The sequence below is a fragment of the Symphodus melops genome (assembly GCF_947650265.1).
Source record: "Symphodus melops genome assembly, chromosome: 22".
Taxonomy (NCBI): Eukaryota; Metazoa; Chordata; class Actinopteri; order Labriformes; family Labridae; genus Symphodus; species Symphodus melops.
Window position 1 is genome coordinate 6327763 of NC_136712.1, and position 18894 is coordinate 6346656.

General features: G+C 40.6%; 1 protein-coding gene across 16 annotated transcripts in view; it reads left to right on the forward strand.

Annotated features, from left to right (window-relative positions):
- The first annotated feature begins 9141 nt into the window (after positions 1 to 9141).
- The window catches only part of wnk1b (WNK lysine deficient protein kinase 1b), an 80851-nt gene continuing 71098 nt past the window's right edge, over positions 9142 to 18894 (forward strand). For 10 of the 16 annotated variants that reach the window (XM_079335096.1, XM_079335106.1, XM_079335108.1 and 7 more), the window contains exons 1-2: positions 9142 to 9771; positions 12336 to 13972. In XM_079335096.1, the coding sequence (XP_079191222.1) occupies positions 13055 to 13972 (918 nt within the window). In that variant the 5' untranslated portion in view covers positions 9142 to 9771; positions 12336 to 13054. The remainder of the gene's footprint in view (positions 9772 to 12335; positions 13973 to 18894) is intronic. The other 6 variants (XM_079335100.1, XM_079335101.1, XM_079335102.1 and 3 more) reach the window with 4 other exon arrangements.

Here is an 18894-nt window from a genome sequence, read left to right on the forward strand (position 1 = left end):
GATAGTAAAACAGTGGGGTTTACATAGTTTCAGGACATCATAACTTTATTGCTTAAACCCTCGTGTGCTGTTTTAAATTATCTTATATAAGGACCTCAGCCATGACAGCAGTTATGAGGTGATAATGAGGGAAAGATATCTTAACAACTATTGTGGGAAGGTAATGGCATTTAAAAACACACTTTTAGCTTGCCTTTTGAAGACACTGAATCTTTCCCTGATAACATGTGGATGCTTTTAATAAAGTGGTTAAGGCACATTTTAAACATTATCTATGTGCTTCAGGGTTTAGTGGTTGTTTGGTTACCATGAAAGCATATGTTTCAGGATGAAGAGGTAGTAAAGTGCTGTGAACCTAAATTGGACTCAAGGAAACCCAAAAAACTTGACTGTCCAATTAAATTTCAGCAAACATACTCTAAAAGTGTCCAAATGCCTTCTTTGTGTTAATTGGGCTGTAGAAGCAGTGTACTTTTGCATAAAACAAGTAAAATAAATACAATAAGAATATTTTCCTGTGCTAACCTAAGCTCATATACTTAGCATGTAGCGCTAAACTCGTAACCAAACATTACTTCAAAAGTCAAGCAGCTAGTTTTGTATGCTTCCATAGTTAAATAGATTTAGTTTCTTAAAACCACTTAATACTTTTAAACAAGTTGTTAATATAGCTCGTGCTGCAGCTAAAAAAAATCCCTTTCAAGCAAAGGAGACCTGCTTCTGTCCTCGTTGAACAATTTGGAAATGTTGTTTAAAAATTTAAATTGAATTTCCCATTAAACGGTCCTTCGTCAGCATCTAACTACTGTGTCATGACGTATTTCCATAATGTAACCAAACACAAGCTAAAAGGTGGAAAGAAACATGATTTATTCGATCATTAGCTCCAACAAAACTTTTTAATCGATTAAAAAAATTTGCAAACGCCCCTGAGGGCAGGATGAAATCTGAGTTGTTTTAGAAGGAGAGAAAATCGGATTATTTACATGTAAGAAGTACTCAGATTGTGTTTTTTTTTAAATTATTATTTGGCAGATAAATGAACATTTAACACAGGAACGCTGGATTAAAACATGTATAATGTACTCATCTTATTATTGTTTTATTTGGGGGACTGTAAAAGGAACCCAATAACCCTGGTTTGTTGAGCTTAACAAGAACTCAAATGAGACATGCTTAAAGAGGTTTGAGACTTGCCTGGTCATGTTACAAATGACATAAAAATTGACCTGGACTTTTCCAAAGCAACAATAATCAGCTGTGACAGCGCATGACACTGTGCAATGAGACGAACCAGGAGACCAGGAGACACACAATCGCTTGTTGTTGTCAGTCTGTCTCTTTGTTGTGCTATCAGTCTTTGTTTCATTCATTCTCTCACACACACACACACACACACACACACACACACACACACACACACACACACACACACACACACACACACACACACACACACACACACACACACACACACACACACACACACACACACACACACACACACACACACACACACACACACACACACACACACACACACACACACACACACACACAGAGAGAGAGATAGGGCTTCGGCAGGGAAGTTGGGTACCAGGCTCTGCTGACCTCTCGCTCTCCACCTCGGTCTGTCATACACACACGTACATACAAGTACACACTAACCACTGAGTGCCAGTCTCTCATTCTGGTTACAATAAAAGGCCCTTTATACTCTTCAATTTTTCATCATAGTGGCTCGAGCACACATGAATACACAGATACACACACACACACACACACACTCACTCAACAGGTAGCCCACTTCAAAGTAAACTGAGTGAATTTACAAAGCTCGGAGTAAGATGCCAGCTGATAGCAGCACACACACACGCACACACACACACACACACACACACACACACACACACACACGCACACACACACACGCACACGCACACAGCGATAACACCATCATTCACATGCAAACAAACACAAGCGCAGGAGTAGACCTCCTCGGGACGCAGGTCTCACCTGCAGCACAGATCAAAGTGCTAGCTCGTATCTCGAACAGATGAGCAGGGGCGCACGTGTGCTTTCATGTATTACACCGGCTCAGTCATCACTCATTTTGCGTATTACAGTTGAGTATTTGTATGCTTTCCCACTGTGTCTCTCTTGAGGACCCAAAACACAACAAATCCTTTGTTCAGCCGAAAATAATTATCCCTTTATTTCACACAACAACAAACTGAGCTGCTTATGGACTAAATGTTTTACACTGAAAAGCATCTTTTTTTTTGTTTTTTGAAGAGTTGACAGAAATGTTTGACATTGTGAAGAAAATGCAAACTCACATTTCCACTCTTGTAATTCCTCGTGACATATAGCATCCATCATGGTTACAGTATAAATTGGAAACTCGAGGAAACAGTTAGCTTGGCAGGTTCACAGCTTGCTCTATAGTCAAGACATTGGCCTCACAAGAAAACATGTTCCTGTTTTTTTATCCTTACTGAAACTTCATTACAAAAACAGAAAGTTCTGGTTGTACAGGAAGGTACAACTCTATTCATGACATTTGAATGTAATCGGGCTAGCTATTCCCCTGTTCCTTTGCTTTAAACGAGGCGTCACTTAGCACCTTATAAATCGTTACCTTTGCTATCAACAAACAGACAAAGAGATACCGTCTTAATCATTGGTCTGAAAATAATAAAAAATGGATTCAAGGCACTGAAGAAAGTCTGGTTCTGCCACAAGACTTTAAAAAGTAGGACTGAGGCAAAATGGGTCAACAGCTGATTTTTATCCATTTGTGTGTCTGCTCTAAATCCCTGCTTCTCCTGTTCCACTCTTATATAAGAGGAGAAAAGTTTGCACAGCTTTTGCTGTCCTTTAGATTCATTTAATACAGCTTAAACAAAAAGATTTTAAGGGTGCACATACACTTACTAAGGTAACTATTGAGTACATCAAACAAACTACGGCTCATTTCCTGCAAAAGCTCCCTGTAGCATCTTCTTGGCTTACTTTAAACTTAACCTAACCTTAATCCCTGACCCAAAAAGACTACTTTTCACCTCAATGTGGACAAAGCTTTTGTCCACATTTGGTCACAGAGTCTTCAATTATCTGGCCTTCAGTCTGAGAAGTGTCCCCAAGAGCAAGTTAAATCATTCCCACACTCTCACACAGACAGAAACACACACCAGGGTTGAATGTTTTGTTTTCTTTTGGTTTTAGAATCATGTCTTCCCAGGAAGACATCACTTATTTGCTTGAGAAACAGGAAATTAGATTTTTAAAGTTGAATTGCACATAATGAGGAAATGGTGAACTTTCCCTTTTCCCAAATACCCATCAAATGATATGGTACGATTTTTACATTTTATACTCCTTATTGTATCAGCATATGTTGATCTCAGCACATTTGTTTAAACAGGAGCTTGCTGCACAGATTCAAAGCAAGCTTCAGTTTAAGCATGAAAAGTAACAGCTGCTGGCTTAAGAGTTTAACATATCCCGTTACTCTAATAACTACATTTCAAGGTCTTACAGTATTTGTGGCCATTATGGTTTGGACAATGAGGCTTTGTATTCTTACAAAGTGTAGCCTAGAGCACACACACACACACACACACACACACAGACACACAGACACACACACACAGACACAGACACAGACACAGACACAGACACACACACACACACACACACACACACACACACACACACACACACACACACACACACACACACACACACACACACACACACACACACACACACACACACACACACACACACACACACACACACACACACACACACACACACACACACACACACAGATAATGCCAAGTTGTCTGTGTTACTTTGCTCAGAATAAAGTCGTGGATTTGGAGATAAATTCCAGTAAATTCTGGGATTAAAATCCCTAAACCATGAAGTATTTGCAACTACTTAGTTTAATATGATTCAGATAATAGTTCTGTATTACCACCAAATACAAATAAGCAGCCATTTAACCCCGCCCGTGAGGGATTTCCAGAAGGTAAAAACAAACGGTGACTAATAATTGGTGGTTAAAAGCCACTGTATGTTGTTCAAAGAAACACAGTCAACCGAAGCCAGTTTTAATGGGTTTACTGGGTTTTATTATTTCCTTTGTTTATATTCTTTAATCACTCTCCATGTTTAATCACTCCTCTCCTCCTTTTTTGTATACAATTAGAATACAGAAGCAAACGACCATGCTGTATTCAACGTTCTTCTAATCCCGTAGGGAGAAAGAGAGACAGAGAGGGAGAACTCATTTACGTTGATTGCCTCCAATTTCGACTACAACCAGGTGGACTGAGCACATTTGCAAGAAAATGTTGTTTAGCCTCTGTAGAATAATGGATTTCTAACAGGCCTGTGGGGAGACATATGGACCCACAGAGCAGAGGAGAAGGTGGTAAATTAAAGTTTAGAATAAGATCAGATGAATTCAGTCATTAGATAATGTCAGAGTGGACTCAACAGTGACACTGTCTGGTAGAAGAAGGTACTGCACAAAGATTTTAGGCTGATCTCAATGCTGTAAAAGGCCACTATAGTTGAACAAATGCCTCAATAAGACATTGTAATTTCCCTTAAATATGATGTATGAACTTTGAATGCATTTAATTGCTGGAGGCATTCCTCTGGTTAAACATCCTCTGTCTTGTTAAATTGCAATGAAACATGATAGATCAAACATGATAGACACAGCTTTTTCCACCAGTCCATCAAAAAGCACACACTGTAAAGAGCGAAAGATAGAAATACAGCGTGCCATGTAGTGTCACAGAGAAGGGAAGTGACAGGTTCATTTTCGCAACATGAGATCTTTTAAAGCACATCCTCTGACACCCAATGACACCCGCGTATGTGCAGCGCATGCACCGAGTTACTGGCATACCGGTCATAATTTAGAACAGAGGCAGAAAGAGGAAACTAGCATATTTAAAGAGAAAAGTCTTTCTCAGTATGCAAAGCAGAGAAGAAAATGACAGGACATTAGTCAAATAGTTGTCTCTAAACTCTAACTTTCTGTTACTTTGCACGGCAGAAGGTGGTTTCAATGCCTCCGCAACTAATCTGAATTGCTAAATCACCATTTGTTGTTTTTGTTGTTTAAAATGATGAAAATGATTAGTGATTTCCTCCTACAGCAGACACCCACGTGCAGCATCTTTGTTTGTCGATGTAATTTAATGTCAGCTGCAAAAAAAACATTTCTGTAAAAGTTTTACACGACAGGGGTGACACAAGAAGAAAGAAGACTAACTATAAATAAATATAAATTATATCCAAGACTTTCCTCGTTTTGATTTCCAGCCAGAAAGCTATTCATAACACTCTGATCTTTTCTGAAAACCCCTCAGACACAGTGCAGAAAATATTTAGAAGAAAAAGGCCTTATCTTCCAGAATCGCACCATTTTTTCTCAGGGGGCATAATTATCTGAGCTGAGTTTCAACAAGTTCTCCAACCTGTTGTTACTCGTTCAGATGGACCGATTCTCACTGACGTTTGTAAGAGGGGTCAACATGGGTCAACACAATTTGTCAGTTCACACACACACATACATACACTGCACGCTGACATGCAATCACACATGTAGATCTGTGGAAATGTGCAGAAACAAAAAGTTAAACATGCACTGACAGGCTTGAACTTACGAAGGTAATAGCATGGCCTTTAGCGAAAATCAGGAAATATGTACATTTAATATAGATGAATGATCTGATATTTATCAGTAGATTGTTTTTTTCTTCATCATGAAAATGTATTCATCCAGAACTGATTGATGGCAGCAGAAGTCTGTCATGAAAATATTAAATCAAAACATTTTTGTCAGTGGGATCAAGAGACTCAAAGGGAGGAAAAACACGGAACAATTATGGAAGTAGAATTTTGGAATTCTTTGTATTTTAAAACACGAGCAAGGATCCCATTTTAAGGGCGGGATTTTATAAGGTTGTTGAAGACAGATTAATCAAATAATACAGCGAACGATGTAAACATTACGGCCAAATATGGGCTGGAGTTGGAGATGGGCTGCTGGGAAAAAATGTCTATTTTTCATGGTACTTCCGGTTCTGTCACCTCAGTGAGGCCTCCTGCTTTATAGCTTCTTTCATAGCCGCCTGAGGGTGTTGTGTGTCAGTATATTACCCCTTGAAAAACGGAGTTGTTCTTGCATGCAGGCTAACATCCTGCCTCCAGGCAAACCGTCCAATGAACAGGTCAGAACAGAGAGAGAGAGAGAGAGAGAGAGAGAGAGAGAGAGAGAGAGAGAGAAGAGGATTGAATAAATCAGCCATTCTGACAGAGAAACTTTCAGGCCTCTATCTTTTTGTGTGCATCAAATAACGAATTAGAGATTAATGTGAAAAGTGAACACGGACATAAATCAGCATGATAAGAACTAATTCATGACAGAGCCATGTTGGAGAAAAACATCTTTGACATGTATTTTATTTTATAGTTTTCAACATATCTCGTTGGTAGACCATACTTAAGGAAGTTGTAGATATCCTATGTATGTTTAAAATGTTTAATGATACCTTTGCCTTTGGTTATAAAATTCTGTTAAATCCTGACCTGCTGGTTTGTTGTTCTGACAACTTCTTGTACTGTTTGACCGCCTTGAGCAAAGTGCACGATGAACATTTGCAGAAACAAGCAACAGGAGCACCCAACTAACCATAAACACACATTCACGAACACCACTGAGAGATTTTTCTCTGTGCAGGCTAATTTTAACCTTGAACAATCATGTGAAGATCCAAGGAAACACGCCTATGGCCTCCTGACTGATGGCGAACAAAGGCTGGATTATCTGACAGCCGCAGGTATGAAAACATTCACAGCAGCTCCTTATCATGTAAGGATTGTTTGCTGATAACGCAGCAGCAATGCTGAGCAAATTATCTCTCTATTAAGAGTGGAAGCTAAGATAAGAGCTTTATTTGATAAGATATGGCAATGACAGTATTGCTGACATTATAATTGGCACCACGTGCTGCATTTGCATGTGGTGATCTTTGTGGAATGTTCACAATTAGCATACACAATAAGTATGACCTATGTTTCTTAAGGGACAATATTAAGGTTTAGTTAGCCCCAAAAAGCTATTATGTGGTCTGAATTGGACTAGCTGTTAAAGTAGTCAAAAAAGTCATTACTCGTATGAAAAGCAGATGATTGAAGGCCGACACTTAAGAAAGGTTCTGTGCCAACATTTACAAAAAAAAAAAAAAAAGAAGGTTTGGGGACCCACTTTGATTTTTGCTGATGAAAAATGAACATTCAAATAAAATGGACATTCATCTTTGTAAATTCCAACAAATTCTGAAGTTGCTAATATTCCTCTTCATGTGGACATATTTTTACATTATTTATTTTAGGTTTCCTTTGTTGCTTTCTTTATTTTTGTCTTTCTTTCCAAATATATTCACTTTCTTATGGATGTTGTGAACTCATGTTGTACCTTTGATGCATTGTACAGCACTTTGGTCAGCTGCTGCTGTTTTTGAATCTTAAAAAGCCATTACAAAGAGCACACAAAGTATGCTCCAATTCTTATTAATTTATTATTATTATTAATTAATTAACTTATTAATTTCCAAACACTCGTTTTTTCTTAAACATGGTAGAATCATAAAACAGTTCAGAAATAGATACACCTGCAGTCTGAGTTCTGTGTACATGAATGAGAAAATGTTACAGATATTCCCTCACCAGGGGAACCATCGTTGGTGTGTGTTCATTCAGCAGGCTTTGGAGCTTAATAGTTTGGACCCCTACTGTCAAACAGGAAGACCCACAAACAGGAAGACCCACAAAGAAAAATGAACAATAGTGTATGTGTGATGATCAGAGTTTGGAACTGGGCCTTTCTTTATTATGCACTAAATCAGTAAAATACAGGAACTCTTCTTGTTTTTGTTTTGATAAAGTAGATTAATGGGTGTGTTTCCATGAGTCTTCTTTTAGGCTCAATATCAGAGAGTGTAGATCTGACACACACATTAAGATTCTTTATTGTGATTATTGTGATTGCAGTCTTTGAAAAGAACGTGCTTTAACTTTTAGTGCCAAAACTACAAACAATAAATCAACATAAAGCAGCTCTTGGTGATCCTTATAAAGGATTGTTTTTGTTTTAAAGGTGTAGTTTTTCCTTGTCGAGTTATACAAGATCAATATATATGGGCCTAACTCTGAATAAAGTTATTAGACCCTGCCCACTGTGTAGCCCACTATTAGGGATTGGAGGCAAGCAAATGCCACGCACAAAAATACCGAGGCAACCTCTCGATGAAAAGCCATGGGGTCAAAAACCATCAATCACGAAGGTCATCCGTCGTTGCGTCAATTTTCACTGAGATATCAAATGAAAGCATTTTTAACGACATGCATTGGTTCACATTGCAGCTGTCGACTGACTCAGGAAAACGGAGTCTTTCTCGTTAGTATAAATTTCGCACATAGGCACGACTGAACTTCCGGTGTGGCCTTTCAGTATAAAATCGTCTTAATAAACGTGTTGTCAGTGTTTTTTTTAGAAGTCACATTAAACTATTTAGCACCCATTTGACACTTAATAGTAGGGTAACTAATTAAAAACCTGCAAGATTTGACCCAGTTTTTAAAGTTAATGTTCAAGTGTAGCCTCATAAAGACGTGACATTTTAAATCAATCCTATCCATGATACTAGACCTATTAAAATACTCTTGGTAACACTTTAGGTTTAGGAGATAATGGTTGTAGTAAACTTAAAAGATAACAACAAAAATAGGTTACAGGCTAAATTTTGAGAAATAAATTGTTGCTCGAGCTTGGGAGATGCAGAATAACCTCATTAGAGCATCTGCAGTATAAAATTGGATTTTAACAAGATTGAAAAAGCTTTGGAGGAGTTGTGTGAATTAAGTTTTAGTTTTGCAACCCATACATGACTCATAAAATAGGTTTTAAGGTAAACATTGTTTTTATTTATTAATGTATTATATATATATTATATTGTAGTATTATTGCATTTAGTGTATTTTAATTTGGGAGAATCCCTCATGTCCGGTATGACCTGGGTTAACAGCTCGCAGCTTGACGTGGCTCGTCGCTGTGAAAGCCTTACCGCCGCCTTGTCGAGTCATCGCCAGAGAGGAGCACGGAGCAGACAGAGCCGAGGTCTGGAGGCTCGACAACGGGGAATAACTGAGGATTACACTCAATTCATTGCAAACACACGCAAAAACGAGAGCAGCAGAAATGTTGGTCGCTGGAGCGGATTGGACGCTGACCCTGATGAGGATATAACATCTTTGAGTGAGACTTCGCCTGTTTGCTTTGCGGGTGCAGAGCAGAGCAGACCCGGACACAGACAACACAGAGACAGAGAGAAGGACCAGAGCCGCCGCGACACCAGCGACCGAGCGGGGCTTTTTGCCCTGTCTGTCTGTCGGCTGTTACTCGCTGCACGTTCCGCCACCCGCTTTGCTGCATGGACCTTTTTTTTTTTTTTTTTTTTTTTTTAAATTGAGCCTGTTGCAGTTGTAGCTAAGTTATGTCAATGTAAATACATTTTTTAAAGGGCTTTTCGACAACCAACTGTGGCTTTAATGTGACGCACTATACTGACATTAGTGCGGCGTGTTGGAGCGGACCCCCTCTGCAGAGGAGTTCAAGGCTTCCAAACTAAGTTTTACCTTCAGATTTCAACCGTGCCAACACAGCCCACACACATGTAAGAGGTAACAGTGCATTTTTTTATTTTATTACATTTTTATTACAGCTTTATCCAAATCGTGACCAGTTATTACTTATGTCTTGTTTTGCCTGTAGGCAAAGTTTGCTGCATTGCTTGGTCCTCAACAGGCACCAATGAATCCCATCTCTGCAACAATGTCCCCTACTAAGCCCACAATAACTGGACAGAGGAGTGATGTGCATGCTTTCAAGTCAAGTTAGCAACTTGAACATTTGTTTTACTCAAAATAACCTTTTTACACAGCTTAGTTTTAATTGCTCCTGTGCTCACTTTAACAGGATGAGCATCTTTTTTTTTTCATTACACTTTAACGAGCCCGAAATTAACAAATGGATTTGATTCAAACGCTGGCATACACAGGAGATGTTGATTTTTTTTTTTTCATTTCAAAACCTTCATTTCTTTGTATGTATTCCTATTCAAAACTAATCACTTTCGAAGATTTAGGTTAAGCCATGCTGTAGAGTTTATTTGCTACATTACAGTGAGAGGAATGCTGCAAACATGCAATTTGATTGATAAGTAACATAATTTAAGCACAACTGTTATTACTGTGTAAATGCTAAAAAAAAAATTTTTTGGTGTGAAATGTATGCGTTTTGATACATTATTATTGAGAGAGCAGTCTTAGTTAATGACGGCCGTGATCACTGGAGGCAGCACACCTTTGATCATCTGGGGCCACTTTGCTTTGAGCTTTGGTCACTGCTGTCGTTACAGGCAACATAGACACGTTTTAAATTGAAATATAACGTGTGGTCTGTTTACCTGTCTGTCTTCATGCTGCCTGAACAACACCCCCTAGCTGTTGAGAACTCATCTCCTAAATATGCTCTTATAATAACTCAAAAACAATAGAAATACATGTTTCTCACCAGCTATATGAGCCTAATTAATCATTTTTTAGGTGACCCCCAAATTCTAAATGCAATGGGTCAACAGCAAAAATCCTCAGCACATTAGTGAGTGTGAAAAAGGGGATTACATTTTGATTTATAGATGATCACACCTTTAAATTAGGATGACTGTCTCTTACTTATGTGGTCAGTGTAGTCTCTTTAACTGACCTTATCTCATATTTCTCAATGTGTCTCATCATGTAAGGTTATCCACTATCATCTGCACCTGGACTGGAACCTAAGACATCTGGCAGACTTGTCTTAAACCTCCAGGGCAGCCAGGTGCCAATAATTATGTAATATTTCCATAGATAGAAATACTTAAAACCTGTTGTTCACATACACTTCTCTTTAAGTAGTACAGCAGCCTGTTAATGTGTCAGGACAGACTTCTTTGTTATTTAAGTCTAAACAAGCTGTCATATTCTACCTGGTGGCCTGAAGGCACATACCTCCTTTTACCTCCCCTTTGCAACTCAGTCACAAATGACCTTAAATTAAGAAAATATACTGTATCTGGTGCAAATGGAGTTCCTGATGGTATTTATGGACTCTAAAATCACAATAAGTTTAACTCGGTGGGATTTGAATTCATGGTCGTGTTTCATATTTTGCAACAGATTTTGACTTAACTGCAGATCCTTTTGGGCAGATGTTGTATCTGTGGTTTACAATGAACCGGGCATCTGATTCTCCACCTGGGGTTTATTAATATGAGAGTGGTTTTTCACAACTGCTCACCAAAAGCCTGTGTAGCAGGTTTTGTTAGTGATTCTTCGTATTTCCTAACTTGCAGGTTTTTTTTTTTTTTCTTTATAAAGAAATATGCTGAACACTTCTTGGCTCAGATATGAAGTCACTGCGGTGGTTTCGTTCGTTTGCCCCTTCCCTCTCATGTTAAGCTGCTGAGTTGCCACAGGGTAGCTGGACCTCGAGGTCAACCATGCCGTGGTGACTTTGAGCTAAATTTGGACCGTGGAGCAATTAGACGCACACTCCGCTGCATTACTCCAGTGCTTACTACACATGGATGATTGCAAGGGAGAGAGGGAGATGGGATGCAGATCTCCTTCATGTTACCAAGCTTGAGTTGGTGACTACAGATTCAACTGCAGTCCAGCACTCACTGATAAACTCCTTCACTACGCATGCGGAAGTGGAATCACTTAAATCTGTGCCTCAATGTGGGTTAAACAATCACTTTTCAGTGCGCGATTCTTTATTTGTTCTTTTGTTGCTGACCCAATTTCTCAGTTTTCACCAGCCAACCAGGAAAAGAACATTCAAATGAGGCTTGGATTTTTCCTGAGTGGTTGAAGAGCTGACAGATTTGTAAACTGTAACCAAATTGTGGCAGATGTTGGCTGGTGTTCATTTCCCACCCTGCTTCTTTCACTTCTACAAATCATCACTGGTCAGATTGTGGTAACATGTTACGCTTTTTTTTTGTCTGACAGCTTATGTTTTATTCCATCAGCCACCTTGACAGGAAACAAAGTGACATTTCAGGGTTTCTTGTCAGGGGTTGGCCCAGTTAGACGTAAATTGAAAGCAGATGTAATGTATGGCGGTCACATTTGTAAGCTACATTTTGTTTGATCTAACACATATCTGTATTCTCTCTTGTTTTTCTTGTTTGTTTTTACAGTCAAAAGGTCAGAAGCAGATCAAGCTGGGCCAGGCAAGGCCAGGCTAGGCCTACCTAGCCTTCTGTCTGGCCTTACCAGACAAGGCCGGCCACCTCTCCAAACATCATTTGAACTCACCAGATCTCCAAGTAGACCTTTAAGGATTCAAAATTCCAGTCAGATTTGTGTCTTATCAGCCTTTGGGAGGCCACGCTGGTCTGCTGGATCTCCAATCCTTCCATGTCTTGGTTGCTCCTCCCTGGATGTTTGCAGCAGGATGGATTCAGGTGTTAATTTGACGTTGATCACTTCATTGGAGTGCTTGCATCCCCCCTCCCTTGACCGCCTTTCAACTTGCCCCTCCCCAATCTCAAAGAGAAGGCCCCTTCCTCTCTCTCGGGGCTTCCCAGAGCCCTGTTCAGAAGGGCCTTGTAGGAACTGTAGGCTGTCGTTTTGAAACTTCTGACATTGAAAAGAGGAAGACGACTTCATAAATCTTTGCCTGAAACAACAATGAAAATGTCTGGAATCAATAGATTTGATTGAGCTTTTTTTCTGTAACCCACCCACTTTATTCTTCTCTGGAGTTAGATAAGAGGTTGGATTGTTGCTGATTTGAATAAGAAACTTGAGTTGAGTAGCGTGCTAATTTGCACATATATTGGTAATAAATCGCATTAAACAAATCCTTTATTCCTACTCACAGAATTCTCTGTTATGGTCCAAGTCTTTAGGAGGAATGTCTAAAAGCAACAGCAGCAGCAAAGTAGTGAAATTCATTGCTCCGGCCCCTCCTTCGGCCTCTTCCTCCCCCTGTCCATCACCCCAGTCCGGCCACAAAAATGTGAACGGTTCTGCCAGTTCGGACTCGAATGTGGTAGAAAATCTGGGCGGACAACCTGAGGTCCAACGTCGACGCCACACGATGGATAGAGACTCTAAAACAGCCGAGCACCGCTTCTTTCGCCGGAGTGTCATCTGTGACTCCAATGCCACAGCATTGGACCTGCCCAGCAAAGCGGCACTGATACTCACGTCGCCTCCGGACTGTGAGGGGCATCCCACCTTTTTCCCTCCACAAATCTCTGGTCCTGGACCTAAGGTAGGAGATGAAGGCGGGAAGGTCCAGAGCATAAACCTTCAGTCTGGTCTTGGGATATGTCAGGCGGTTTCGGAGGGGGGCTTTCGAAATGCTGAGGTAGATTTAGGTGGGACCAGTAGCACTGTCGCTGTTCCCATTTGCGGCGGTGTTGAACACAGTGCAGATAGGGCAGAGAAAGAGCCCATCCCGACAGTATTGGATGTTACAGAAAAAACAGCTGGAAAACAACCTGATGTCACATTGCAACCAGGGGACAGACAACAGGTCGCCAAAGATGTCAAAGAGGCGGACTCTGGTAGTGCTAGTAGTCCAACAGAGGAGAAAGAGAGGGAGACGGAGGAGGAGAAGGGGCTTGCAAAAGCCCGGGCCGAACAGAGGGAGGCAGAGAAACGAGTGCAAGAGGACATAGAGGAGGTGGAGACTAAAGCTGTTGGCACTTCACCAGACGGACGCTTCCTCAAATTTGACATCGAGATTGGAAGAGGGTCCTTTAAGACAGTATACAAAGGACTGGATACGGAGACTACAGTGGAAGTGGCGTGGTGTGAACTCCAGGTGAGTCAAAATGAGTCACTCTCTCTCTTCTGCATCCGGACCGTCATGCTGTGTGTGTAATTAGTCATTCTGTGGTTGACGTTGACCACAATGTAACACATATACATCCAGGTACTGAATTGAACTTTCCTTTCCTTTCCTGTCCTCTTTTAAACTTGAGATGACTGATATTTGATAACTTCCCTTCCTCAATGGTGCTATCTTACACAAACATGTATGAGTGCGAGTTCACCATGGGATCTCGATTGAGATATAGGTGCATATTAAGTCATGGCCTAAACAACATGTTGTTGGAGCTTAGTCCTTCCAGAAGTCAACATTTTACACAGACGTTTCTTATCGTGCTGATACGAGTGTTTTATTAAAAGCAGCAACAGTGTGGAGGTTATTTGTCCCTTAGGTTGTGTGTCATGAGTTAAGGTTGCTTTTCACTGCGAGTGCTTTGTTACATTGGCATCAGAACGGCTGTCAAACTATTGTTTACCCCATTAAAGATAGATTCCATCTCTAGGTCAGTCATTAAATTTGCAAGATGAGCTGTCTCTCAGCTAAGGGCACTGCTTGAAAGTTTCGGGTTGGCTGGTTATTGTCTTTGTCTGGCAGGCTACTTGGAAAGTGAATGGAGCCAAGCTACCTGTTAGTAGTTCAGTGAATACAAAAAAATCCAGCTTGCTGCATAAATATTTATTTTCATTTTTAACAATCAGTCATGAGAGCCCTTTTGTGCTCTAGTCTTACATCTAATCTGTTCAGAGTCTGTGATATTATTGATTGTTCTTTTTCAACGTGTGTGAACGGATGCTGTGGTGCCAGAAATGGGTCGAGAATGACAAAGAGGATGTTGTGCAATTAATGAACGTATGACTGCATGGTTTTATTTCCTGATTGCTGTGTCACTCTGATTCACCACCTGTCAGTAAAGTCTGATGTTTCTGCGTGTCTGATGCATTATACCAAAGTTAAACATTAATCTTAAGGGCTGGGGCGTTGGATGCTCTAGCGGTTATGTTGTGTACAAAAACTGGCGACCTCGTCCCAGCTGCTGTGGGTTTAAATCCACCCATGGTACTTTGCGGCACATCATACCCCACTCTCTTCTCCAAAGAAAATTCCTGTCTCTCTTCAGCTGTCCTATCCAATAAAGGCCATAATGACAAAAAAAAATCTTTAAGAAAATAATAACTAGAGAAAATAGAATAACTCAATTAAATAAATAAATTAGCAAGTTAGCTTATGACCAATGACTTCTTCATCAAACTTCCTGACTGTCTGGTAAATTAAGGGGGAGAGCGGTGAAAGCATGACACTGTTGCATCTCTCACCTACCTCTGATACTCTCTATCTGCAACACAGATGACTTCCTAGTTGCGAAGCAAGCTGCCTCTTCACCACATTGAGAGACATGAGAAAGGACGGTGCAGTATACCGACAACCACAGGATGCTGTTGCTACATCACGGTTGCACTGATGCAACTCCTGCAGTGAGCGCGTGTGTCAGATTGGACACGAAAAGTTTGTTTTCGCAGCTCGTCTTGTTAGCAAGTAAGCACAGTGTGTTTAGTAGTTGGAGATGTAGAATAACAGTCTCAGCTAGTCATATGACACTCAGGCCTCTGACTGACTTAGCAGAAGGTTTAGTGAAGGAAGAAAACAGACATGGACTCTTTCCCTGACGCATCTTTTTTTCTGTTAAAGAAACAGAAACTGAAAATCCTGCGATACTGTTAAAATCCATCTGAAATAATATATTGTTTTCTTAGCTTTTACTTTCCTTGATGACTGATATTGAAATGCATAAAGGAGATACATGAACTCATGTGAGGCTGTGTAATTGAAGATTTCCCTTGAACATCTGCATGTTAAAATGACTTCGTTAAGGTTGTTTTCCTGTGGGATTGCACCATGTTGTCCTCATCTCCATCACAAGATGCTTCGCGAGTCTTCCTGGATCCCAGGAGCTAAAATCAGTTTCGCCTGATGCCCTGCGTCTTGGAAACAGTTTGTTTATCCAAAAACACACGCAGAGAGCCTCTGCCAAGCGTTCTCTCTTTGTCACAGATGACTCTCTCTGGTTTTCTCTTGAAGCCATGTGATTGTTGGACGTGTTCTGGGTCACTGGGGGGGGGGGGGGTCTTTCTTCAGGTCAGATTTAGATGCCAAAAAGGCTTCCAGTGGGGATTTCTAAAACTTGTCAGAATCTGGTTGATACATGTGGCTTTGACAAGAGGATTTCATTGTACAAACTCTGGATTACTGCTATAAAAATGTCCATTAAACATTAAACATACTGCATGTGTTATATAAGGGTATTGGAGGCCTGTAGTGATGAGACTACATACATGCAGAGACAAGTACTCCTTAACAGAGACTGGCTGTAATCCTGTGTGTGTGTGTGTGTGTCAAAGATGACTGAGCAACTGCTGACATGTGGCAGAATGGTGAGAGTAAAGTTACACACAGACACACACACACACTTATGCGCACACACAGACACACTCATGACAACCAATCACATTGACACACTGGGTGGGCACGGGAACAAGAGATCTGTGGGAGACGCGATCATCTGGACCTTATCCTTGCATGTATGTGTTTGCACGTGAGTGAAGACTGGGAGTGTCTTTATTTGATCATTTTGACTCGTGCATATTTAACCAGGTTGTTTAAATTCTAGTGTCTGTGTGTGTATCTGTTTGTGAGATGGATTTGAGGAGGTTGTGTCTTTAAATTCTTTGGCATCTGATCTGTGGCAGGTTAAAGTCTGTTTCCTGGAATTCAAGGAAAGATGGAAACAGAGTAAAAGATAGGGGAGATTGTTTTTTTTAAGCAGTAAGGAAAAATATATATTGATGAATAGATAGAGGCAGCGGAGTAAAGAGGAAGTTTACTCAACAGCTTATCTTTCGGTGCTATGTTAGACAGACTGGTGATGCGAATTAAAGGGAAAAAGTTGCGAGGCAGAGGAGAAGAGTGCCCTTTAAGAGGGCAGCAACGAAGGGAGGAGGGGTAAAAGTCAAAGTTCAGGCCCCGAGCGTCCGAGGCAATCTCTGGGAGTCTGTTCAATGTTCAGCAACCGTTGGAAGAGGAGCTAGTCACACATGAAGAGCAAAAGGTGGTGAGGAAATTGCGAAAAAAAGTGCAGTGTCAAAAAGAGCTTTAAGGACGGTCGGTCAGAGGAGATGATATGAAAAGCAAAAATGAAGGTGGTGGGACGGGTCAGGAGCTGGAGTTTAGGAAAGCTGCACTCGCGGGGGGGTTCCACAGGAGAAGAGAAATGGGAAACCTTGGGAGGAGGGAGGGAGGAAAAAGTTGGGGAAAGACAAAGAAAACGAAAAGGGAAAAGGAGGAGGAGGGAGAGGAGTATTGAAATTGAGGGCCCCAAAAAAAGAGGGAGCCCGTGTGTGTGTGTGTGTGTGTGTGTGTGTGTGTGTGTGTGTGTGTGTGACCTTAGGCTCTTGGCTCCACTGGCGATCAAAGAGTTTGAAATTTCTGTCTCAACAGAGGAGGATTAGCCCCCTCCTCATACACACACACACACACACACACACACACACACACTTTGGGGTCTCCTTCAATAATGGTCATTCACTCAGTGCCATTAGAGGGAAAATGGTCAGAGACATGCAAGTATTTCAACAACTCAGACTGCTTGTCACAGAAACATTAAAAACATTACACAAACATACAATTTGATCCAGTTTTCCAAACTACTATGCTCCTGAAACTTTTAAATCATCACATTTTGTAAGAATTTTGTATCGACGAAGGCTAAACATGGCTCAAATTTAGCATTGCAGCATCCTGTTACAGTGATGACACTTTATAACCTGCTTCATGGCCTGAACTCTGTCCGCGGGATGGAGGAGATTATTTTTTGGGGGGGAGAAGGAGGCAATAAATGAGTCATTGAGATATTTTGTTAAGATTGTTTCAAAAGGTATTTAAAGAGCGTCATATCTCGAACACAGTGTCACTGAACAATGCAGGATCTGTTTCTATCTCTGCAGATTGGAACAACAGGCAAACACTGACACTGAATGTTGGATAAATTACCTTTCGAAAATGAAATTTTATTATAGACTCATGTGTCTATAATAGCCGCCCTGCTAAAACACAGACATACACCCGAAAGAGATAAATCTGCAGTTTCAGCATTTTTCCATCCAAATCTGTCTTTAGTAATTAACCCGGTTTATTTTCCTTATTAGCAATACGCTAATGTCTATATGTGTCTTAGCTGTATATCTGTGAATCAGTTAGGCAGAAATGATGCGCGTGTGTGCACAAAAAATGCACATGCAGCTTCCGTCAGGGATTGTTAACTTATTCATTCTGCTGAGCTAATCTGCACATGAGCTCAACTGTTAAATAATAAAACAATCTTAAGTGGGAGCATTTTTTTTCAGACTGCTTGGATGTTTTATTGTTTTAGTTGACAACACGAGCAGTTAAAGCTCCAATCTGCAATTAGCCCTTTGCTCCGCTCAAAATGACCACCAGTCGCTAAACAGTTGCCGATAAGTGGTTTGTCATGGTTTGTACGCACAGATCGGCTATCAATCTTTATGATAACATCCCTCATAAATCTGTTTTGGTTATTCTTAGCCTGGGAATGTAGCCGTCATTGTTGCCAAACAAGTTTGCTCCCTGCCATAACTGCCTGCTTGAAGCACATCCAAGAACATAAAGATGTGTTCTTCAGTTATGTAAAGGACCTTAAGCTTAGCCAGCTGGATTTACGAGCGATATAAAAATCTAATCGCTCAGTGTTTGGTTGTGATGTCACTTAATCAGGAGATGACCGAGGATAAGAAAATCGCACGGTGGAAATCTCTTTTTCCATCCATGTTATCGCTCATTTTCTAACTGTAGCACACGCTCGACCTCTTGCTTTGTGTTTGTCCCGCCTCAAATCTAACTCG